Raw genomic sequence first — 25,198 nt, 5'->3', positions numbered from 1 at the left:
GTTCAAAAGTTCAAAGCAACCATATTTGTTTTTAAACATGTTTTAAATAGTCAAAATTAAAGTTATAAAACTACCTGGTCAGGATTCTTGTAGCTCAGAAGAAGATTTGAGGCCTTGATATCTCCATGTACATACTCATGCTCGTGAATATATTCAAGAACATCCAGCTATGGAAGTACCATACAGAATAAATTAATGCAGTACCTAATACCAACCAGCAGAGGACCAAGCTTCAGCACAAACTAGCCTTTACTGTTTTAAAAACAACTTTTTAAAAACACGAAGAACATAGCTCACATACAATTCTTAAGCCTAGTTGCAAGACACTTTTCCGAGAGAACCTTTTGGCATTTGCTTCATATATTTTCTGAAGGTCACTCCCAAAGCGATCCATTATCATAAACCTATAACTGAAAACAAATATGAAAAGTCAACAAACAAAATATGACTCAGGAAAATTCACTTTGCAATGAGTACTCTCCATTCAAAGTAATTCTTCCAAGCCAATGTTTAGTAAGAAAGTATTCTTTAAAAAAGAAATACAAACATTCGAAACAATTTCTCCCAACTAGAAATCCTAAGGTCTCCCAACTAGAAATCTCAAGGATTCAGAGTGCTGTCCTCTCCTTCTGTTTACCTGGAGGACCTCTTTCTCATCTCAGCTAGTTATAGGAGACAATATTCGATTTAAAATAATAACCACAGAGAATCCAACAAATCATTCACAGTAAAAATAAAATTATCTAAATAAGAATAACAGCACTCATTCTTCTCACAGTTAAAGTTAATCTGTTTCTGGACACTAGCTTCCTTCCTGTGACTATTTTTCTCTATTTTAAAGGAATACTTTAGCAGTATCAACATTCTGTTAAAATCATGATTGTCAAGAATTGCTATAACAACAGCTAAATTCTTTTTTTTTTTTTTTTTGAGATAGAACCGCAAGCTATCCCCCTGGGTAGAATGCTGTGGCATCACAACTCACAGCAACCTCCAACTCCTAGACTCAAGCGAGTCTTCTGCCTTAGCCTCCCAAGTAGCTGGGACCACAGGCGCCCACCACAATGCTCAGCTATTTTTTTTGTTTGTTTGTTTGTTTGCAGCTGTCGTTGTTTTTGGCAGTCCAGGCTGGATTCGAACCTGCCACCCCAGGTGTATGTGGCTGGTGCCTTAGCCACTTGAGCCACACGTGCCGAGCCGCCACAACAGCTAAATTCAATAAAATGATTTAAGAATTGTACATTAAACACTCAATGTCCAAGATATAGGGAAGAACAAATATCCCAGAAAAATATGAAGATCTGGGGGTTTTCCCACAAGCCAGTTATGTCACATTGGCCAAGTCACATTACTTCCTCGAGCTTCAATCCCCACCAGAGTCAAGTCAGAGAGTAGGAACTGACCTCCTTCTATGGTCTTTTCTAGCACTAAAATTCTAAGATTCGATAATCCTGTCGTATTTCAGTATATACTGAAAGCCATCACTGCTTCGCAGTAACACTGTTTAGTGTTTGCTCTAAAAACCACTTTTATTTTCAACAGTTTCCTAGATTCAATTTGCCTAGTTAAATCATTCAATAAATCAATAAAAGCCAAGAACACATTCAGATGTCTTCCAATAAGGATAAGATAATGAATTGTCATCATCGTGGCCTCTAGCATTTACTGAACACTTGGTATGAGCAGAGCACTACTCTAAGCACTTTAGACATATTAATGCATTTAAACCTCACATCATCCCTATGAAGTAGGTAGGTACTCCTACTATTCTCATTTTATAGCAAAGGAAAACTGTAATTTGTCTTCTAGTATGTGATGGGGCCATGCTTTTAGCCACTGTATTATACATACTGAAATAAACAAATGTCTCTCTCAGTACAAGGGTTTGTAAAACAAACAAACAAATATCAGAAGGATATAAAAATCACATGTATATGTCACAGGTTTCTAGGATAACAATACAATATGACAATTTCCATAGGGAAGGAAAAAACAACATACCAAATAAAAAACTCAAAATTCTATCCATTTTAAACTGGAAGAAAATTAGAGATAATCTTGTCTAAACATCTTTAATAAATAAAATGACTAATGCCTATGTAGGTAACGTGATTTGTCCAAAGTCATATAATTAAGTTGATACGATAAAGGTTGACAGACACCAGCACATACAGACATGTTTGTTTTCATAAAATAAGTGATGTATGTAATGATAATAATACAGGTTGAGTATGCCAAACCCAAAAATATGAAATCTAAAATCCTCCAAAATTCCAAAGTTTTTGAGCATCAACATGATGTTTAAAGGAAATATTCATTGAAGCATCTTCAGATTTCAATTTTCTAGATTTTTGGATGCTCAACCGGTAGATATTAATGCAAATGCAAATATTCCAAAATAAATCTAAACATTATTGGTCCCAAGCATTTTTGATAAGGAATATTCAAAATAGAATACATGGGTAACAAAAATATAACCATTGATAACATTCTGAAAGAGGACTAAAACACAATTACTTAACTCAATACGGGATCTATAAATAAATCATATTATGTAGGTCTTTGCTTTTATTCATAGATCATTCCACCACTACAGTCCCTTAACTTCCTCATCATTTCTAAATTATAAATATCAACTGCAGTATGATTCCATAAATTACATAGAAACTTAACATACTCTTTTAGAAAGACAGCTCTACCAGTGAGTAGTAAAATGAAAAGTATTCATTTCTAAGTACTTTCTCTAAAGTAAAAATGTTGATGTATACTTTTCTAGTGACTTGGATAAAACGTGCAAGTAATGGGGAAATATAAATCAGTATAAATGATCTAATAATGATAGCAGCTAACACTTTTATGATCCTAACACTGTTTTAAGCCCTACATACATATTAATTCAAATGAGTTACAAGGAAAAATAAGGATTTCTGAAGAGAAGGGGGCTATAATCTCACTTCCCATTTCTTTGTTTTTGTAAGAACTGTAAAGATTATTTTTTAGAGTTTTAACTTAAAAACAAATCAATACCTTATACATAACTAATATTCTCCTTTTGAAGGAGTCATTTCTAGCAACCTAATTTTATAGTAGAAAGAGGCTGCAAATGGTGAGTTTAGACTTAGGCTCAACTGTGTCTGGTTCCAGTCACTGAATTCTAAGTCACCTCTGATTCACACCAGGGAAGTTCTCTCTGGCAGGACCCTGAACAGACAGCTTACAGAGTCAACTTCAACCCACCATCTCTCAGGCCCTGGTTACCTCACAGGAATCAGGCACACAAGACCTATTTAATAGATTCTGAGCTTTATCATAAAACAGGTGGTAAGAAGGAAAACAGTAAAATGAACTATGACAGTGTGGGCAACCTTCAGACAGACTATAATGCCCAAGCAAAACACTACCAATCCTAAACATAAATATTACATAAATAAAACCAACAATAATCACAATGATGATGATTATAATGAATATTTACTGAGTACTTACTATGTCCCCTTTAAAATTTACACATTTTCACTTCTTCACAATAACTCCATGAAGCATTAGTTTATTAAATATGAAATATCCAATTTTCTTAAGTACTAAGTTTGACAGTTGGTATCTCTGATGTTTTACTTTGACATTTCTTGTTTTATTTTTGTGAATGCACATTCTTATTCTTTCAAGCACATGTTTTGGTTTGTGATTATCTTTCAAAATTTTTTACAGCAATTTTTGTAACCAAGGATGAATCAAAAATTTGTGTTATTTTCAAATATGAGTTCTATCGTGGAACCAATGCAGTGCAGACAGCTCAAGATATCAACGAAACGTTTGGGTTATGAACATACAGTACGTGGATGGTTGATAAGTTCCATTCTTATGATTTTAATCTTGAAATTGAGCCACGTGGGCAACCTGAGACCAAGGTGAATAATAATAAGCAGAAAGCAGTAGTGGAAGTGAATCCATCTCAACCTATGCATGAATTAGCAGCAAAGTTGAACAATACTATTCCAACAACACTGAACCATCTGAAACAAATAAGCAAAGTAAAGAAGCTGGACAAATGGGCTCCTCATAAATTAATCAAGCATTAGAAGAGAAATCACCTTGAAGCTTGCCTTTCTTTGCTGTCACAACATAAAACTGAACCATATCTATTGCTACATGTAACAAAAAATGAATTCTTTTTGACAACTGGCATTGTGCTTTGGGCACAATCAGCGGATAAAGATGAAGTGCCAAAACTCCAGTCCAATATTCATCAAAAAAAGCTAATGGTGTCTGTTCTGTGATCCAGTGCTGGTATTATCTACTACAGCTTCATGAAACCTGGTCAAATGATTATAACAGCTGTCTAAGACTATAACCAAATGGAGGAAAAGTTGAAGATGCCTGCCATTAAGCAACCAAGACTGGTCAAGAAAGACAGGCCAAAATCTTCTGCAACATAACGCTCTTACACACAATGCTAGTCAAACTACAAAAGCTAGACCTGGAAACTCTGTCATCTCCTGTATTCACCAGACCTTGCACCAACTGACTACTACTTCTACTACTTCTTCCAGGCTCTGGACCACTTCTTGCAAGGAAAAATTCAATTCTCAACAAGCTGTGAAAAATGTCTGTAATTTCATCACTACTCTTTCTCCAGGCCTGTTTGCTGCTGGCATACACAAGCTACTGTTAAGATGGCAAAACAGTGTCGACAGTTTAGGCACACACTGAATAACTGTACTGCTTCTTGTTTGAGATACAATAAACTGAACTTCTGACTTGAAATTGGACATTTCATATTTAATGACTTAATAATACTATTATCCCCATCTTACAGGTAAGGAAACATGACAATAAAGTTAACTAGCTAAGGCCCACACCTCATGGAATCAAGTATAATCAATCTATTGCTAGATTCATTCAGTGATGTTTAGGTTTTATTGAGATATAATATACTTTTTTTTTAAATACACTTTTTTTAAAGAAGAAGTTTATAGGAATTTATGGAAGGGGGAAAGATTTTGTTATTCCAAGTCTGAAAATGCTTTAGCCCCAACCACACATTTCTTCTAATCATCTCTTTAAAATGTGGCATTCATAACACACTGTTTCTTAGGAATACAACTACTATGTAGTGAAGCACAATACATTTGATTTCTAGTAAGTCATCTGCAAGAGTTTTTCTCACCTTATTACCCTCTAGATAGTGGTTCTTAACCTTCCTAATGCCGTGGCCATTAAGACAGTTCCTGTGGGTTGAGACCCACAGGTTGAGAACTGCTCTCTAGATCATGAGTGTCCAACCTGCAGTCCATGGGTCACTGCATATTATTTGAAGAGTGTTTTGCTTATTTGTAGTGTTGGATATCGTGAAAAGTATGCATGAACCTTTTCTTTTGCTTTTCAGCTTTCATTAGTGTTTGTGTATTTAATGTGTGGCCCATGAAAACTCTTATTCTTCCCATGTGTTGCAGAAAAGAAAAAAAAAGATTGGACAACAGTCTTTAATTCACCACGTAAAGCAATTCCCAAGTGCTACTTTCACCATCATGTCATCTTTGTCCCTTGCTCAACAGTGTGTGATACTTCTGACTACCTCCTGCACATCCGTTCCAAAATGCTCCTTCGTCTCTGTGTCTTCATTACATACCTTCCCCAAGTTTATTTCCTTCCCTACACACATGCCCTCTTCCTTTGCTAGAGAAAAATGGCCACGAGGCCACACAGAACAGAAGGCTATCCTGCCTTTGTTCATGTTAACCTCCCCTGGCTACGACATCCCTCCTCTTCAGTAACTTTCTAACCCGGTAAGTCTTAACATTTAAAGAATTAAATACCAGGTAGGGCACAGTAGCTATAATCCTAGCACTCTGGGAACCCAAGGCAGGTGGATGCCTGAGCTCACAGGTTCAAGATCAGCTTGAGCCCCCTCTCTAAAAATAGCCAGGTGTTGCAGCGAGTACCTGTAGTCCCAGCTACTCAGGAGGCTGAGGCAAGAGAATCACTTCAGTGCAAGAGTTTGAGGTTGCTGTGAGCTATGACACCACAGCGCCCTACCAATGGCAACAAAGTGAGACTCTTTCACCTCCCCCCCCCAAAAAAAATTAAAGACCACTTTGGGAGCAAAACCTAATACACACCTACATTCCGCATATATTCTAAGAGTTTTACATTTAATCCTCATCAAGCAAGTAGCTGTTACTTCATTTCATAGATGAGGAAACAGAGACAAAAAGAAGAAATTTACCTAAAGTCCCAGACATTTTACATGAAAAATACAGATCTAAAACTAGACAATGTGTGTCTTAAACCTTTACTCTTAACTCATTTAACTAATCCTTGCTATATAGTATTTCTCTAGGAAATCTTATAAAAAACTATGAAAATTTGTCCCATCAAAATTATATATAAAAAATGTTACATGTTATTTCAGAGAGCCCCACACTGCCTAAGAGATGCAGGAATCCCAAATGAATGCCACTGGTTGCCTGCCCAACGATTCCTCCTCTCAGTCTTTTCTAACAAAGCATCTGTTGGCTCAAACCTTTCATCATCTTCTACACAGTCAAATGCCACACCAAGTCAATTACTGTGATCACTCTGCTCATACCAGTAAATGGTTTAAGAATAAGTACTGACAAAACTATCACCAAGAAACATGACAGAAGTCTGCCACAGGACTCTCGGGAAAGGCTTCCTTGCCTAGAAAGAGAAACTCACAAGATGTAATACTATAATATTTTCTGCCACTGGGTACTATGTCTGCATGTGAAGGCTAGATATGGGGCAGCCATCCTGAGACCTAACAGAAAACAAAGCCAACATGACAAGGGCAAAGATGCAAGATAAGGAACCTGTGCCCGTGATGACAGTTTAAGACAAGTCAAAGTCTTTCTTTACTTGTAGTTTAAAGTATCCAAAGCAATATACTCCCAGTTACAAATTAAATCTACTCTTTAAGTCTCAGGTACCAGTCCTACTCCATGAAGTTCCATTCATTCATTTAAATATTTATGAAGTAGAGTGGCTCAAAGGAGTAGGGTGCCGGCCCCATATACCGGAGGTGGTGGGTTCAAACCCAACCCCAGCCAAAAACGGCAAAAAAAAAAGTTAAAAATAAATAAATAATTATTTATGAAGTGTTGCTTAAGCATAAAGTATCAAAAGTTTTCGGCTCGGCGCCTATAGCTCAACCGGCTAAGGCGCCAGCCACCTACACCTAAGGTGGTGGGTTCGAATCCCCAGCCCGGACCCGCCAAACAACAATGATGGCTGCAACCAAAAAATAGCGGGGCGTTGTGGCGGGCGCCTGTGGTCCCAGCTACTTGGGAGGTGGAGGCAGGAGACTCGCTTGAGCCCAGGAGTTGGAGGTTGCTGTGAGCTGTAATGCCACGGCACTCTACCCAGGGGGACAGCTTGAGGCTCTGTCTCAAAAAAAAAACAAAATTTCATTAGCTCAAAGTATGCATTCTCTCCACTCTGTGAATTCCTAAGACAGGTAAGAGTCAGAATCACACAATAACACTTAATTGTTCTCTGTTTCATATTTTCTTTCTCTCACTATCTAGAAGGAATCCCTTATAAATAAGAGTGAGTCTAATTTTCTGTGGGTACATTATATACATATAACATAAAATACAAAAAGGAATCCTAAAAGGCCCTCTTTTGTATAAAGAACATGGGATTTTGTTTATGTTTAAAGGCAAAAAAAAAAAATTAAGGGCCTATTTGGTTTTGTTCCACTTTGTCTGCTGGGTTTGTCAGTTGATACTGTTCTGTAGAAATCCACAGATTAGAGAGTAACCTCTACTCTGACACAGGATCACAGCTTGCTGCTATGGGAAGCAGATGGTCTGACTGCAGAGATAACCTTTCTCATCTGTGTTACACACACTCCATAGCCCAGATGAAGGCCTAATAATACTAAAGATGCTCAGTAAATAATTCTTTTTTTTTTTTTTGCTTTCTGAGACAGAGTCCTACTCTACTGCCCTGGGTAGAGTGCTGTGGCACCACAGTTCACAGCAATCTCAAATTCTCTTGGGTTTGAGCAATCCTGTTGCCTCAGTCTCCCGAGTAGCTGCAGCTATGGGTGTGCACTGCTACATCTGGGTAGTTTTTCTATTTTTAGTAGAGATGGAGTCTTGCTCTTGCTCAGGCTGATCTCAAACTCCTGAGCTCAAGCAATCCACCTCCCTCAGCTAAGATTACAGGCCACCATGCCTAGCCAGTAAATAATTCTTGAATAAACCAACTGGACGGTGAATGCTTATAAAAGGAAGAAGAAAAACAAATCATATATATTTTTACCTTTTTCCATTTTTATCATGAAGACCAGACCCCCAATACTTAGGAACACCCAGGTACTTCAGTTTATGGGTACGAATCCATTTCTGAACTACAAGTTAAAACAGATACTCGTGATTTTAATTGTTATACGTAAATGACAATTCTTAAAAAAACATTAAAAGTAAAATGCACCTACACATGCAACAAGAATTCATCTTTACCACAGAAAAGAAAATGAAGAATACACAGTATAACCAATAAGTGAGAAGTACTTTAAAATAAAGGCATTTTTATTAAACTATCAAACTTTGTTATCCTGTCCTTAAAATTGTCTTTAAACTGAAAAATCTACAAAAAGCATTTTAAAAAAGATCTCAACAATACAGTCATCCCTTAGTTCCAGGACCGCTCCAAGACACCACAACTCCATGGATGTTCAAGTCCCTTATATAAAGTATGTAGTATTTGCATGTAACCACTGTAAATCCTCACATACGCTTTAAATCATCTTTAGATTACTTATAACTAATATAATATAAATTCTATGGACATGGTTGTATTTTTTAAATGTGTTACTTATTGCTATACTGTTGTTTTTTTGTTTTTTTTTTTTACTGTTGGTTTTTCCTTTTCTTCAAGTGTTTTCAATCCTCAGTTGAATCTGATGCAGAACCTCAGCTGCACTGAAGTTGCAGTCAATCTCTCTAATTATGAAAATGTTTACCTGCTTCCACAGAAAGACCTAATTTTTTATACCAATATAAAAGTTGGCCTCAATCTATAATAAAAGTCACTAGGGAGGAAATCAAGGTCATGGGGAGATGGAAGCCTTCCTTGAGAAATTGCCAAGCTTGATACCACCCTCTCAGGAGAATCCTTGGACTCTTAAAAGGGAAGTGAGGGAATAATAGAAGGGACAAGAGTAACTAAAGTTCTGCTCTCTACCTTGATATCCCATCTTACTTCACCAATTATGGCCTTCCCTCAGGTTATGTTTTCCATAATCTAAAAAAAACACTCAAAATGATTTGGAGACCCTAGAGCTATACTCATCAATCAGGGTTAATTCTCAATATTTCCTAAGTTATACATCATTTATAACTTTATTCTATATATCAATAACATGAAATCTTATCACAACCAACAAATTAAGGTTGTGGTCCCCAAGCCCTAAGCTGTGGACCAGTACTGTTATGTGGCCTGTTAGGAACTGGGCCACACAGCAGGAGACAAGTGAAGCTTCAGCTGAATTTATAGCTGCTCCCCAGCACTTGCATCACTGCCTGAGCTCTGGTTCCTGTCAGAACAGCAGCAGCAGGCATTAGGTTCTCTTAAGAGCACAAACCCTACTACAATCTATGCACGCATGGGATCTAGGTTGCATTCCTTATGAGAATCTAGTGCCTGGTGCTGAGGTGATGATGCTAGCCCAGAGGAACAGCTGCAAATACAGATAATCATTAGCAGAGAAGTATGGCTGCAGAGACCATACTATATTAAATGCTTGCAGATTCACACATCGAAACCAACCTCCCCTTGCCCCATGGAAAAACTGTCTTCCACAAAACCAGTCTCTGGTGCCAAAAAGGTTGGGGACCACCGCATTAAGAAATCAGAATTCTTTCATACAAATTGCATGTAAATGGAATTTACAACACAAGAAATACTAAACAGTCAAAAAATAAAATATGATGCTCTAGTCTTGGCTTAAACAAAACAAAAATAGTGGTCATTTAAAAAGTGTAAACATGTACATTGTATTTCTTACTTTGCTCTGGTTTAGCAGCTCGCTGGTAGAACTTTAATTCAGTAAAAAGAGGTCCATTGTCACTGGGTTCCTTAAAACATAAGAGTTAATTAAGACTAGCAATAGTTAAAATTACTGAGTTTTTTTTCAATGAACCTTCAAAAAAGACTAACGAATTTTTCTTTCCAAACAATGTAATTTTGATACTTAAATTTATAACTGTGTTAAAGATTAAGTCAAATTTCTTAGAAATGTTGAGAGAAATTTAAGTCCATACATCTTCTATTTCTTTCAAGTTCCATTTCTATAAGTAATAAATTATACAAAATCAGATATACAGCTCGGTCTTTGCAGGAGTTTAAAAAAACGTTTATACTAATTTCATCTTTATTAAGATTCCCCTTAAGCAAAGATCAGCAATCATGTTAACTGTATCACCAAGGGGCTACAAGATATTTCTGAGATTTAATAAAATTTCAATACCTGATTTAACCAATTAGTGGCAAAATCCATTCCTTTCCTGTTTCTTATTACAGTACTATTTAGTTTATCGTGATTGGCTGAAACAGACCTTACGGCTAAGAACAGTGTGTATTCTGGATCTCCCGCATGAGCATACACTGTCCATTTAACTGCATCCTTTTCTTTCTGACACTAATTCCCATCTTTCTCAAACCAAAAATCCCTTACAACTTCTTTCCCACACAATAAAGTCAAGCAGAAAATGTGGCTCATTAGCAACTGTTTTCTACCAACTTTATCCAACTACATTTATTTCATATTTTAAGTGATATTAACAAAACGGTTAGTAAAGAGACATACTTTTACTAAAGGGTATTTGCACAAACAAAAAAATAATAACCTGACAGAAGTTTTGCACTGTTATATATAAATATGGAAGGGTAGAGAAGCCTTTATAATTTTGTAGACTTTTTAAATAATAAATTTTATCTGACTAAAATTTGGTTAGTATTTATTTAATGTTTGGTATTTTGTATAATTTTCTTGTTTACTAAAGATCAGGAAAAAATTTTAAACCAATGAAAACTTCAAATGAGGAACCTAACATTTCTAAACTAATTTTAGGAGTCTTTTTCTTTTCAGGAAGTATAGAGAAAAATTATTCTGGACAGAGTATCTGTGTAGCTAGAGTTCAAGCCTGCAGTAGAGTATTATGAGAAGTATAAATGAAGCCCACTACCTTAACAGAGAGAAAACTGAGTTTGAGGTTACTGGAGATACCTTTTGCAAACACTTAAAACACATTTACTTTTTTTTTTCATTCAAGATACCCTTACCTATCATAGAAAATCACTCTATACACATAGTTCTAGTATCACAGATTTCTTGTAATTAAGAAAATAAGGAATCCCTAGTTAAAGCACTTAGAGGAAGACTAATTAGCCAATCTGCAAATAGGCAGAATGAGCATTTCACAGCAAAAGGGCAGTACATCTGACACTTGGATCAAAACTTGAAAATAAGCTTGCCTTTTTTGTTACAGTAAGTAACAAACAAGAAGAGAATGATATACATGGGTTTGCCATGTCATCAACTCCATAAGAAGTAGGAACTAACCAATATATTAAAAATGTGAGTGCCGAATCCTTAATTTATGGACTCAGTACCTCAAGTTTCTCTATAACCTGTGGCTCCTTTCCTAGCAGCAATGACAGCCAGATAGACACTTGTGAATGTTTCCAGCCAATGCCTGAGAATAGGCCTTCAGCAGGAGTCTGAAAAATCAGTGTTAGAAATGGAAATTCAAGAAGAAATTTTGGTAAAGTTACTCTCGAAAGGCTAACTTTGGGGCTATCTCATTAACATAATTCAGATTTGAAAGAGGTTTTCCTAAGACTTAAGGTTTTCCTGGCTTATCATCAATATAAAATTCTGATTTATTCATTTCAACCTACATCGTATCAGCTTTAATTTTCAAGTTTCCCTTCAGGCAATAATTTATTAAACTAATAATAATGGGAATCAACCGCATAAACCAGGCCATTATAATAAAAACCCCACTAAAATGAAGGCCCTTTGAGCTCATTTCATACTTTTTCTAATCCAATAAACTTCCATTATCACAAAATAAAGGACCTACTTCCTTGGCATTGCACTCTAGCCAAAGCTAGCTATTTCTGTTGAAGAAAATACCTTAACTCATAACTAAAATTTTATTAACATATTTCAAATCTAAAATACTTTGCCAACTCTGTAATAGCCAAGATTTAGAAAAGAAATTGGGACTGACATTTTAACTAGAATATCACTAAACGTTTCTTTAAGACTTCTAAGTGTCAAAATGAAGATGACAACAGAAAAAAATTAAAATGTGATATATTTCAATGGCACCATCTAAAAGCAACTGGCTGCCATTTAAAAATGAAGCTGTACAAAGTTTCTCCTTCCTACCAAAAAATTATGATACGTGAATTGAAAATTCAGGTCACTTCTCATAACATCAGTGAGGAAAATCAAACATCAGTCTGCAAACTTCTTTCCAAGGAACCTTGAAATTCAGATTTATATCAATTCACTCTGGGAAAGGACCATGATACAATGAACCAGGATACCATCCAAAAGCCTGACCTCTACCTCCAGCTCTGCTGTTGACATGACTACAATGGTCAACTCTGTCAGCATGAAAACACAAGAGAATTTCTTTCTCTTTGCATTATCCAACTTAGCAATTTACCATTTCTCTCTGCACATTTACTTTCCTGAAATAAAACAGAGACAGAGTCTCTTAGTAATCTAGAAGCAGAGAAAACACCACTCTCCACTCTCCCTGCTCCTTTAAGTCAAGCATTACAACCCCAAACGAAGCCAGAGACCATGGTTTGGCAGGAGGGAGAATTGAGTGGGTGCTTAGACATTTACCTTGAATGTGTATGTATTAACTTCACTCCAATGCCCAATGTAAGAAATCTACGGGTTAACTATGTGCAGTTCTGTCATAAAGCAGATACATGTATTACAAGCAGTAACTAAATTTCTTGACAAATCTTCTACTTTAACGAGGAGGAAACCCTTACCAGAAGAAGAGTACCTGCAAGCCCCTACTGACGAAAAGGAGCAAAAAGAGAACACATGATCCCATTTAAAGTAACTACGGTGGTTCACATGCCAGATTCTGTCAGTGGTTCTCAACCTGATGCACAAAACAATCACCTAAGAAGCTTTACTAAAAGTACCAACTCCCAGGCCTTATACCCAGAGATTCTGATTATTCTGCACAACTAGGCTTGAGAACAACTGTTTAATATATTATTACATTACTAGATGTAATTTCACATTAAACGTCAATTTGTCCTTATTTCTTAAATATCACTTGTAAGTTTTTTCTCTAAAGATAAAATATATGTTTGTTATAGAAATTATGGAAACATTTCAATGTCTTTTCTTCATCTATAGCTATTTTATAAAACAACCTTCATACTACATACAGAGCTTTGCATCCTGCTTTTTTTTAGTAATTATGAAATTACCCCCAAAGAGTAATATGTATTCTTTGAAAACATGATTTTTAATAGCCTCTAATGTTTTAAATGGCAAATGTTGATGAACAGTTCTGATTTTAGCTCTGAAAAGAACTGATACTCATTTTACATGTTTCTATTTAATGAACCATTCCAACTTTTAATAATATGAAACTATAAGAAGGCAAATTAGGAATGGGCCTACTCTGGATGCAGACAAGAGAGGAAAGTAAGTGGCATCAGGAAAATGACAGTAAACAGAGCACTAAAAAGGTGGTGGATAATTATAGCTAAAAAATATTCAAAAATAAATAGGCATTTAAAGATTGCATAAGGGAAAAAAATTAAAAGCAAGGACTTTCTCAAATAACATCTAGTTAGGAAGATAAACACACAAAAAACAACAAACAACCAGTGGCAAAAGGAGGATATTAGCATGTGAAACTGTAAAATAAAGTCTAATACAAGGAAGTGCTATAGAGTTTAAAAGAGTCTGGAAAAAGCAAGTATCCAGGGAGAAAGAAGCAAATGGCGGTTACTAAATTTCCCCTTCAAAGGGAAAGTCAGTAATGTTGTTTTGTTTATGGCATTCTTCCAAGATATTATAACATTGAAAAAGTTATTGAAATACTAAATGCAAAAGAAAAATCAACTGAATATTTATTACTGCCCTAATTACAAAGAGAAGTAATAAAGGATAATAGAAAGAACAAAATTAGAAGACAGGAGATGTGGAGTACTGAATAAGGTTTTATCAAATGCCCTTAGAAATGTAGTTATTTGCTACCTTTTAAGCATACAGGAAATATCTCTTCCTTTCCATTTTTTCCCTTAACTGTTTTAAGTACAAAAGACAGTAAAAGTGAAGTTACATTGAATAACAACTGAAATTTTTCTACTTACAATAAAAAGAATATCGTAATTCTAAGATAAAACACAACTTAAAGAAACTCAAATTATATACAACAAAAAAGAAATGGTTGTACACCAGTTCCACTTATATATTAAGATACTGGTATGCTTTCCTTCCAAAACATGGAAACGATTATACAAATTAAGGGATCAGAGGTAACCATGTCATTTGAACCTCAGGATCACGAGACATCATAAGGAGACCTGCTTCCTTCCCAACACGGAAATCTTTTGATGATCCTAAGAAGAAACTAATCTTACCCACAGATTTTAATATTTTAATTTGTTATATCAAAGACAAATGCAGATAATATTCTGCAATTAAATGCAAATGATCCAATTTAATAGTAAGAACCTTACTTAGTTCCTCTGATTTAGTAGCAACCTATTTGAAAAGAAATGTTACTCCACAAATGAAAAAGAAGAAAAATTCAAAATAAAAGAGAATCAAGAGAAGGGAATTGACAGGAGAAATAAAAACACTAACACATAATTTTAAAGTCATCACTTTCACTTTCTTGTAGGGGAGAAGCACTGAGACTCAATTAGCCTCCCATTGCAAACAAATATAAAGGTGAACAAAAAAATAGGAAAATTACTATTTCCAAAAATCAGAAAATATGAACTGTGACCCCTAAAACATATAAAACAAAGTGATCCCCATAACAGCCCTAGGTTTTTTTCCTAATAGCACTAGGAGTAAAAAGAAAGAGACTTAGACCAAACATAGACCCTGGTACCAAAACAAAACAACAAGATTAGAAAATTTTAAACTTAGAAATACTGGAGGAAAAATTAAAGATGGATATCCCTCATGAAATCCTTAATAAAATATTAGCAAATCAATTCCAGCATTATGTAAAAACTATAATACACCATGACTAAATGAGCGTATGTTAAGAATACAAAGTTAGTTCAGCACTCAAATATTAATCAATGTAATTGCCACATTAACAAAATAAAGGAGAAAAATCCTGTGATCCATCTCAATAGATGCAGAGAAAGCATCCAGAAAATGAATAAGCAAACTACAAACTAGGAGAAAATATTTATAACACATATATCTGAAAAAGCACTTGTATCCAGAAAAACTCTCTTATTACTCAATTATAAAAAGCAAACAAACCAGTTATTTCATTTTAAAAAAAGAGGAGTCTCAGCACAAAGGAAAATACATGAATGATCAATAAGCACAAAGAAAAAGTGCTCAAAATCATTAGTCATTAAGTAAATGCAAACTGAAACTAGAAGGAAACACAGCTACAGGACCACTAACGGCAAACCCCCCTACAAAACTAACACCACCAAATGTTGGAAAAAAGATGGAGCCATCAGAATTCTCATACTTTATCTGTCAATGTGTAAAACGGCACAGCCACCTTCCCTATAAACTAGCAATTCTACTTCTAGGTATTTATCCAACAAAAATAGAGCTTACATTCATGAAAACATTTATACAAGAATGTTTATAGAAATTTTATTCATAACAGCCAAAACCGGAAACTACCCAATGTCTATCAACAGAGAAATAAAATGGAACAAATGACTGATATACCAACAATATGTATGAATCCTTAAATATTATGCTAAGGATAAGAAGTCAAAATACTATATACTGTAAAATACCATTTACCCAACAGTCTAGACCAGTAATAACTCATGGCAAAAAAAATACAGAGAAGTGGTTGCCTTCAAGGGTGTGGGAAAGTAGGGGCTTAACCAGAGAAGAAGATAAAGAATCTTGGGGGTGACAGAAATGTTGTATGTATTAATAGATGTGAGAGGTACACAGTATATGCACTTGTCGAAAGTCTTCAAATCGTTTGATATTTATGTGTAATAAACACCTATGTATAATAAAAATTATGCTTCAATAAAATATTTTTTAAAAATCATGAAAACCATTCAGGTCCAAAAACATTGGCTCCAAAGAGGTCAGGTTGTTTTTGTTTTTGTTGGTGATGGTGGTGGTTTGTTTGCTTGCTTGTTTTTTAACAAAACAGAAAAACTGGCTCCAGTAATTTTAATTCCTGGATTGCTATATCCTTTAGGGAAAAAAGTAGGGGGAGTTATATGTTAATTTGCCCAAATAACACATCCTGTTATTCTTTTATTTAACAAAAGATGTTCTTCCCATGTATCAAAGAACTGACCTGGCTAGTCAAAGTATGCTTATGTCAGACGGGATACTACCAACTTTTACTCATTCCCACTAATTTCAACATTATTGCAGCCAAAGAAGATCCAGCAAACACACTTAAATAATTTCATTTACAGAAGGGATAGGGAAGAAAATGGGGAATAAACAGAAAGAAAAAATTGACCAAGTGAAAGTCCAGGAGTAAACGCAAAAAAAAACATAAATAAATAAATAAGATAAAATAATGTTAAATTAGCATGATTTTGCAGGCTATAAATATAAAAAGCATTTATAAATAGCTGAAATATTTTAAATGAGCTGAATACTTTTATTCCACATATGCATACCTCTACACTTTTCTTCATTTCTCACCAGATACCAGTGCCACTCTAATTCAAAAGAGATGGGGGACTTTCTGAACTCAAGTTACTGACAACTATAAGGCTATTTTTATATCTCATTAAATATTTACTAAAAATGTAATACCTTATGGTTTAACTAATCCTAGTTATCAAAAAGGATGCTTTACAAAACAAATACTACACCAAATCAAATAAAATCAGCTAAAATACTTTCTTACCACTTTTACAACACAGGGTGCATCACTGCCAACCGATTTTGAAGAATTTGTATCAGCTGTTTAAAAAAGTGAAATACTTAGTATCAGAAAAAGTAGCATTATAAATGTTATATTAATATTCAGATCTGTTTTCTGCTACCCCTTGATTGAATAAGTTTCATTTCCCAAATATTTGGTTTTTGGGGGTTTTTTTGAGACAGAATCTCACTATATCCCCCTCGGTAGTGTGCCGTAGTGTCACAGCTCACAGCAACCTCAAACTCTTGGGCTTAAATGATTCTCTTGCCTCAGCCTCCCACCTCAGAATACAGGCGCCCGCCAAAATGCCTGGCTATTTTTTGGTGCAGTTGTCATTGTTGTTCAGCTGGCCCGGGCCAGGTTCAAACTCACCAACTTTGGTGTATGTGGCTGGTGCCATAACCACTGTGCTATAAGCACCAAGCCTCCCAAATAGATGTTTTAGGATATCATTACAGTATATGTCACCAATTTTAAGACTGTCTCATGTTTTAATATGTCTAAAATTGGAATGGATCTTTTAATTTCTGGTTTCTTAAATATGACCATCAATTAAGTCTGGAAAACTTTGAGTTAAACAAAAGTACTCAGGGCCTTTGATATGCCATTGTATATACTGAATTCCCACCAGAGGATAAATGTTTAGATTTCTTAAATTTAACAAACTATGGAATCCTTTTAAGAAGGAACATTGAAAGGTAAGAAATTAAGGGAGTTAAAATTTTTAAAAAAGCACTAGATTGATAAAAATGTGTCTGGATCAATAGTTCAGGATGTCAGCACTACAACTTTTTTTTCACTGACATCCAGAATATTTACAATATGACTTTCATTTTATTTCATGCTAATAAAGCAGCCCTGGAATAGTGTGTAATATAAAAATGCCCATATTCATTAAACAAATATTTTCTTAATACTATGTGCCAATTTCTAAGAAAAAGGAATTTAGCAATGATCAGACAAAAAATAAATAAATAAATCCTTACTCTCACAAAGTTACCACTTCAGAGGAAGAATGTAGACAACAAATAAAAAAAGAATTATTTTTTGGCACTAACTGCTACAGAGGAAAAATTAAGCAGGAAACAAAAGGAGGCAGTGTGCAAGGTAGTAAGAGAGAGCTCACTGACAAGAGTGTGATTTGAGCAGTGAAGGAATAAGCCATGTAAGAATCTGGGAATAAGCCAATAAGAGCACTCCAGACAACCACCACAAAGGCCCTTATGTGGGAGTGTGTTTAACATATTTGGAAAGAACAGAGGTCAAAACAGCTGGAGTGCAGAGGAACAGGAGAGGGGATCAGAAAAGCATCAGAGAACAAACATGATGGCCTCTATGTTTGCTACTCGGGTAACATGAAGGTTTTAGCTGTTACTATGAATATGAAAGGGGAGTCATTGGAAGGTTTTGAGAAGAAGATTAGCAAAGTCAGACCTTGATCTCTAAAGATTTCTTTGGGCTGCTTTGTGAGAAATGGTGCACAGGGGAAAGTGCAAAAGCAGGTAAATCAGTTGGGAAGCTTCAACAATGCTCCAGGTATATCAACTATATCTCAATAAAGGTACCAAAAAATTTCTGAAGGCTTCGTATAAAAATAATGTAAAAAATTCTATTTATAATTTTAAATGCAATGTGAAATTACATATTTGTTGGATGCACTGGGTTAAATATATTATTAATTTTTTAAAGTATCATGTACAAAGATAAACAGGTAAAAAAGGACAGACAGACAGCCAACGCATAGATTTTGAGACAATAAAAGGAATAAAGATAAAAGTTATGTATGAACTTATAAGGTACTCTTAAAAGTCTGCACTTTATTCTACGGGTACTGAGGAACCATTGAAGAGGTTTAAACAAGATAATCATAAGAACTGATTCATATGCTAGGTCACTCAAGGCACACTATAAACAATGGGGTGCAAGAGGGCAAGGCTGAGACAGAGATTTGATGCTACAGAGAAAGTCCAGATAATGACCTGACCTAGGACAATAACAGCAAAGATGCAGAGAATGAATGGATCTGAGAAGTCACACAGGTAAAACAATAGAACTAGAAAAGATACTAGAGGTATTAGTAAAGGAATACTCAAGAATGCTTTCCCAGTTTTTGGCTTGAGGGGTATCATTCATTCAGACAATCCTCTCCTCATCATGAGCAATTATGAGGAAATGGAACAAGATGACATGCCTGTGGAACATCCAAGTACACTGGATGACATTAAGTTATAGACATGCCTGTGGAACATCCAAGTACAAATCCCTCTTAGGCCACTGGCCATAGGCCTAAACCAAGAAAATCAAGGCCTAGTCTAAAGATAAAAAATATGAAAATCAGCAGTAAGAGGACAGTAACAGAAGCCATGATATTCAATGAGAATATACAGAATGCAAAGTTAGCCAAGGAAGGAAAGCTAAAGACCACAGAGGTATCTCCAAAGATGACCAAGAGTACCCAGAAAAATAGAAAGAAAACCAGATGGGAAGGTATGTTATCATGAAAGACAATCAAAGCCGTTTTTTTGAGAAGGAAAGATAAACGGTATCAAATGCTGCAGAAAAAAAATCCAAAGAAAATACAAAAGTAATCCTTTTAATTCATGTAACAGAAAGTGCTGATTATCTTGAATATGGCTGTTTCAGATTTTCAGTAGTGACACAGAGAGAGAAACTAGAGGCAGCAATATTCAAGCAAATCCTTCATTTTACAGAATGCTCAACAGAGGTTTACAGAAGTAAAGTTGTATTACAGGTATCTGTCAAAACAAAGAATATTAAAGATACTATTATATGGCACTTTATGATAATATATACAAATAAAACAGCTAGCACACATACACAGCAACCTCCAAATTTGTAAAAGTTTACAAAAGCAAATTATCATAAAATGAAAAACCTACCTATTTAGAGACAAGTTCCCAATTAATGTGGGATGTCGTAAGTCCAGGCATCCTACAGTAGAAACAGCTTACATAATCCACCATCTCCTCTAAATCTGATGTTGCTACTCCTGATATAGCTGATATAGCTATTACTCTTTCATGGCTTACAAGGACTTTTATCTTAAATCAGATATAGCCTAGCTCACTGGAGTGGGCTTGACTTTAAACAAAAGTAGGGAATCAACATATATTTCCCCAAAAGGGGAGTCAATGACCTATGGGAAATAGGTGTGTGATATATGTGTAAAATATGGTAGGGCTTCAAATTTTAAGCTATGTTTTGTGAAGAAAGCTCCAGAAACTGCAGCTGACCACCTGGAGCTGATGGCAGCCTGCTGGTCCTGGAAGAGGTTAAGTGGGATCCCTCTCGAGTAAAACAAGTGCTATTTTATCTAAGTCAGTATTCTCAAACTTTAGCCTGCACAAGAAGCACCTGGAGGACCTGCTCAACCACACTGCCAGCCTGCTCCCTATAGTTTCTAATTCTAGGTCTATGGTCAGGGTTCAAGAGTTTGCAGTTCTAACAGGTTCCAGGCAACACTAACCTAAGCCATACTATTAATATGCCAAGTAAGATGTTACTTAAAAGGAAAAAAAGAGCTCTGTTGCTAACAATAAAAATTCATAAACCTCTATGGCAGACTTCAAATCTCAAATTAAAACAAGATTTGATACAGAGTAAGAATACAGAATTGGAAAAGTTAGAGAGAAATATCAGAAGCAAACATGAACTGCATTCAATTTCTACTTAATTCTCCTAATTCCACTATGAAGACTATTAGGGTTATACAGAAAGAAAACAAATCTACACCTGTAAGAGATTTGCAAACCTCCATATTAGACAAACACAAAGGGAATAAATTCTAACTAGGTGGAGGTGGTACAGGATAGATGTACAAAGAGGGGCTCAAGAGATTAAGATTATATGGAGTATCTTAAAAATCAAAAACTATAGTGCTTACCAATGAAAATATTACAGTTACTTTATCCACTTTTTCTATTATGATTAAATTAACAATCATCCTTTTCCATTCCTATGTTAGAAATACACTTTGGCTTAATCACACAACATTATTGTGTGATTATTGCAAATTATTAGGAACATTCTGTAATTGCTCATAATTGCAAAACCATTTTGATATGAAAGCATATAAATCTTTGGGCTGATAATCAGAAACAGTCACACACTTACCAAGATATATACAGCCAAAGCCACCCTGGCCAATGGGTAATCCTACTTTCCATTCTTTTTTTCCCATGTCAGTCACTACCTCCCCAGCTGCAAACTGTTCTGCAAGATGTCTTTTCGCAGGGCCCTGTCTTCCAGCTTGAGCTGCTTTTACACGAGGCATTTTCACTGTAATAGCAAACAAAGCAACACTCAGAATTATCATCTCAGAAGTGTTTAAAACATTCTCAAATTCCTACTTACTCTAAAACTTAAATAAAGCACATTTGTTAATTCTAATTTATATGGCTCAAATCCTATTCAATTATCTAACTTTGGAGAGGAGACGATAAATAAAACAATATATGCAATTATTTTCAAGGAAACATTGAGGCTTAAGTTCCAGCAACATAATATCATCTATAACTAAAAATGCTATATAACAACAATGAAAAAGAACTGCTCTATGAAGTTAAGGGGAACAAGTAATTCACTTCACTAAGTGAAAGAATTCAATGTATATTTTTGTGAGGTATACACATTTGAGCAATGCATATGTTGTGTGATTTCAGATTCTTGGTTCTACAAATATTAACTGAAAAAGATTTCAAACAAATTATCTATTAGGCTTCTATAAAGCACTTAAAGCCCACCGTGAAGTGACTTGGTCAAGTTTACTCAACTAAATGGTATCATACCTGGAATCCAGGTCTTTTCATTTCAGTCCAGTGCTATTTCACAGTAAAACACTGCTTTCCCCAAATGTTAGGGTAAACTTATGTGTTAGTGATATATATGAATTGGTCATCATCTTCTAAAGGATAATTGGTAACAAAGGAACCGGAGGGATGCTGGGTGTCACTAGCTTTGCCTTTTTCATGAACCCAAATGACTAAACAGCTGTATTCTCCCTGTTACTCTTCAGATACAGTAAAGAAAGGAAATTAATAAGAATTGTTAAGACAGTCTGCAGAATTTGAAATGGCTATTCAGATGAAAGAAACTCATAATTCAGTTTTAAGCCTAGGTATGTTTAGATATGTTACATGCATATGAACTACATTTGACTAGAACTTTTCAACAAATGTCATCACTCCACATAAACAAACGTCATATACGTAAATGTTCTTTATTAATTTATTGGGAATTTTTAAATTGAAACTTTTCCTACAGAATATTAATGTATCTTTGCTACCTAAATCTTCTCCAAGTTAACAAAAACATGTTCAAAAGTGCCTCTGTCACTTCTTTATATCAATTAATTTTCTTAATTAATGTGTTTGTAATCATGGTAAAATCGTGCTGAATAAAATTTCAGTGCCAACCAAAAGACCCCACATTCAAAATGCCAAAAAAAGGTAATTTATATCTATGGCAGTAACAATATACACTACTTCAAAATACTAAAATGGATGCCTTCTGAATTTTATCCAACTTTATCAAGTCATTAGAGCAATCTCCTATTTGATTATTTACTTATAATAGTCAAAACAGTTTAAGTGAAAAATAAGTTTTTTTATCTTTCTATAACTCAAAATAGTGACAAAAAAAATCTTTTGTGTTTTTCCGGAATTCCTTTCCACAAATGATAAAAACACAGTATTTTAAATGAACTATTCTGGCTCAGCATCAACTCAATATAAATTATGGTCAATAAAAAGGGTTTTTTCTCCAAATAAAGCTGTTTCTTTTTATTTTTAGTTTTATTCCCATGGCCAACTAATTGAAAGTAATTATAATTAATTAAGGTTTGGAATGACTTTCTTGCCTAAAAATAGTCTCACAGAACGGCCTTATCACCATCAGTTTACTTAATATTCTCATAAATCACTGTCCTGAAGGTTAATATTGAACATGGTTGGGGCAGCGGCACTGTTGGTTAATCTCCCTGAACCCCCCCTCCCCCAAAAGCCAGACAAGACAATTGGAGAGCAAAACTCAAAACTCATGGATAACATCTACAACAAAACTGGGGACATTATCTCCTATCTCTATAAATCCCAAAATTTGAGTAGGTGAAGACAAACCAGATGGCAACAAGATCTACATGGCATTCAGTAACTGTAAGGAAGGAAGCAGAAGGAAGTACCGTGCCTTTGATGATCTTGAGAATCCCAGAACTACCAGGAGCTACTTCTAAGAAAGCACAACAACATTGTGAGTGCAAGTGTTGAAACAGGAAGGGATGCAACAGATCCAGGTAAGGATTGATGAGACTGGATCTGGCTGTACTACACAACTCTCAAAACTAATCAGTCAAGGCCCCTCCCAGGTTAAAGCCTCAGGCTCAAAAGAAATGCTGGGGATGAAATCCCAGGTGAGCAGCACAAGGATAATACAACTAAAGGAACAAGAAAGTTCAAATGAAAAGTGGATGTATGAATTAGCCACCATATTTTGGAACTCTACATAAAAATAAATGAAGAAGTGCTAGAGAACAGCGAAGTCCTCCTGAACCATACCATCTAAAACAAATTGCATATGAGATATGAAATCCAACAAGAGAAAAGGATGAAGGCCTAGTCCCTCACAAACTTAGTATTAAAAAAAAAAAAGACAACATTCCTTCTGAAAAGCCCGTAACTCCCAAAAAGCTGATAGCTTTCAAAACAAGCTAACAAACATTTTATACTCAAAGACAAGCATGACTGAGAAAAAAATCAGAAATCAGGTGATAAAAACTAAAAATGAAAGAGAAAATCATATCAGAAATGAAGACTAAGGGTACAAGTGAATCTTTCTTGAAGTAGAATATAAATGTTTTAGCACAATAACTAAGAAAATGACATGAAGGCTATGTTAACCAGTTTCATGAAGTTATTTCAAATTACATATGAAAACATCACACTGTACCCCATGATTGCATTAATGTACACAGCTATCATTTAATTAAAAAAAAAAAGAAATGAAGACTAAGTTAGAGGGAACATAAAAATGAATAAAATAAAATTTATAAAAATGACAAGAGAAACAAGAGAAAAAAACAAAAAATCAAAAAGGACAAAAAGATAAAAATATTTAAAGAGAAAAGTCACAAATTTAGAACACAGAAAAAAAGCTTACATAATTAAATTAAAGCAAGATAACAGAATACTAAAGTGTTTAAAGCTTAAATTCAAAAATATTTTTATGAACTTAACCCAAAAAAGATGTGAAACTATACTGGTCATATCACATATAGGAGAAAAATCAACCCAGAATAAATATCAAATCACCATAGTTAATAGCAAAAAAAAATTCTCTGAGCATTGTGTCTAAAAACCATGCCTTTTACAAGGGAAATAAAAGCAACTTGTCATCACTTTACAGCAATATCTTACGTAATTAAAAAAAGGGGGAAGTAACATATCTAAGACTAAAGAGAAAAAAACCATGAACCAAAGATTTTATACCCAGCTAAATTTCAAATATATAGACTACAAAGTATTTATCAAAATGGAAAAAGGGAATAAGAATTTGCTAGAGAATAAGCTTCAGATATCCAAAATATTTTTAGAACTAAGACTCAACAAGAGTTATAAAGAAGATAGAGTCTAAAATGGGCCTATGTTCTAACAATTTACATTTAACTATAAAAACTGGGATAACATATGTAAAAAAACTTTCCAGTAATATGATGATAGTTACTATTGTTTGTGCACAAATGTTAAATAATGCAAATGTAAAATTATCATATTCTTCTTCTGTCATTCCCTAAATATCCTTAAAAATCAAGATTCAAATACAAAAGAAAGGAGATACAGATGAAAGAAGAGGTTAAGGTTAAAAATATTATACTTGGCTCGGCGCCTATAGCTCAACGGGCTAAGGCACCAGCCACGTACACCTAAGGTGGCAGGTTCGAATCCCCAGCCCGGACCCACCAAAACAACAATGACAGCTGCAACCAAAAAATAGCCAGGCGTTGTGGCAGGCGCCTGTGGTCCCAGCTACTTGGGAGGCGG

General features: G+C 34.9%; 1 protein-coding gene across 1 annotated transcript in view; it reads right to left on the bottom strand.

Annotated features, from left to right (window-relative positions):
* VRK1 (vaccinia related kinase 1) overlaps positions 1-25,198 on the bottom strand; it is a 111,412-nt gene that overhangs the window by 33,305 nt on the left and 52,909 nt on the right. The window contains exons 2-7 of the mRNA XM_023511520.1: positions 21,279-21,443; positions 17,127-17,182; positions 10,037-10,106; positions 8,290-8,377; positions 302-410; positions 75-167 (exon numbers count right to left, since the gene is read on the bottom strand). Of these exons, the coding sequence (XP_023367288.1) occupies positions 75-167; positions 302-410; positions 8,290-8,377; positions 10,037-10,106; positions 17,127-17,182; positions 21,279-21,438 (576 nt within the window). The 5' untranslated portion in view covers positions 21,439-21,443. The remainder of the gene's footprint in view (positions 1-74; positions 168-301; positions 411-8,289; positions 8,378-10,036; positions 10,107-17,126; positions 17,183-21,278; positions 21,444-25,198) is intronic.

This window comes from Otolemur garnettii, unplaced genomic scaffold (assembly GCF_000181295.1).
Source record: "Otolemur garnettii isolate 467f Iridium unplaced genomic scaffold, OtoGar3 scaffold00020, whole genome shotgun sequence".
NCBI lineage: Eukaryota > Metazoa > Chordata > Mammalia > Primates > Galagidae > Otolemur > Otolemur garnettii.
This window is presented reverse-complemented; position numbering and strand designations above follow the sequence as displayed.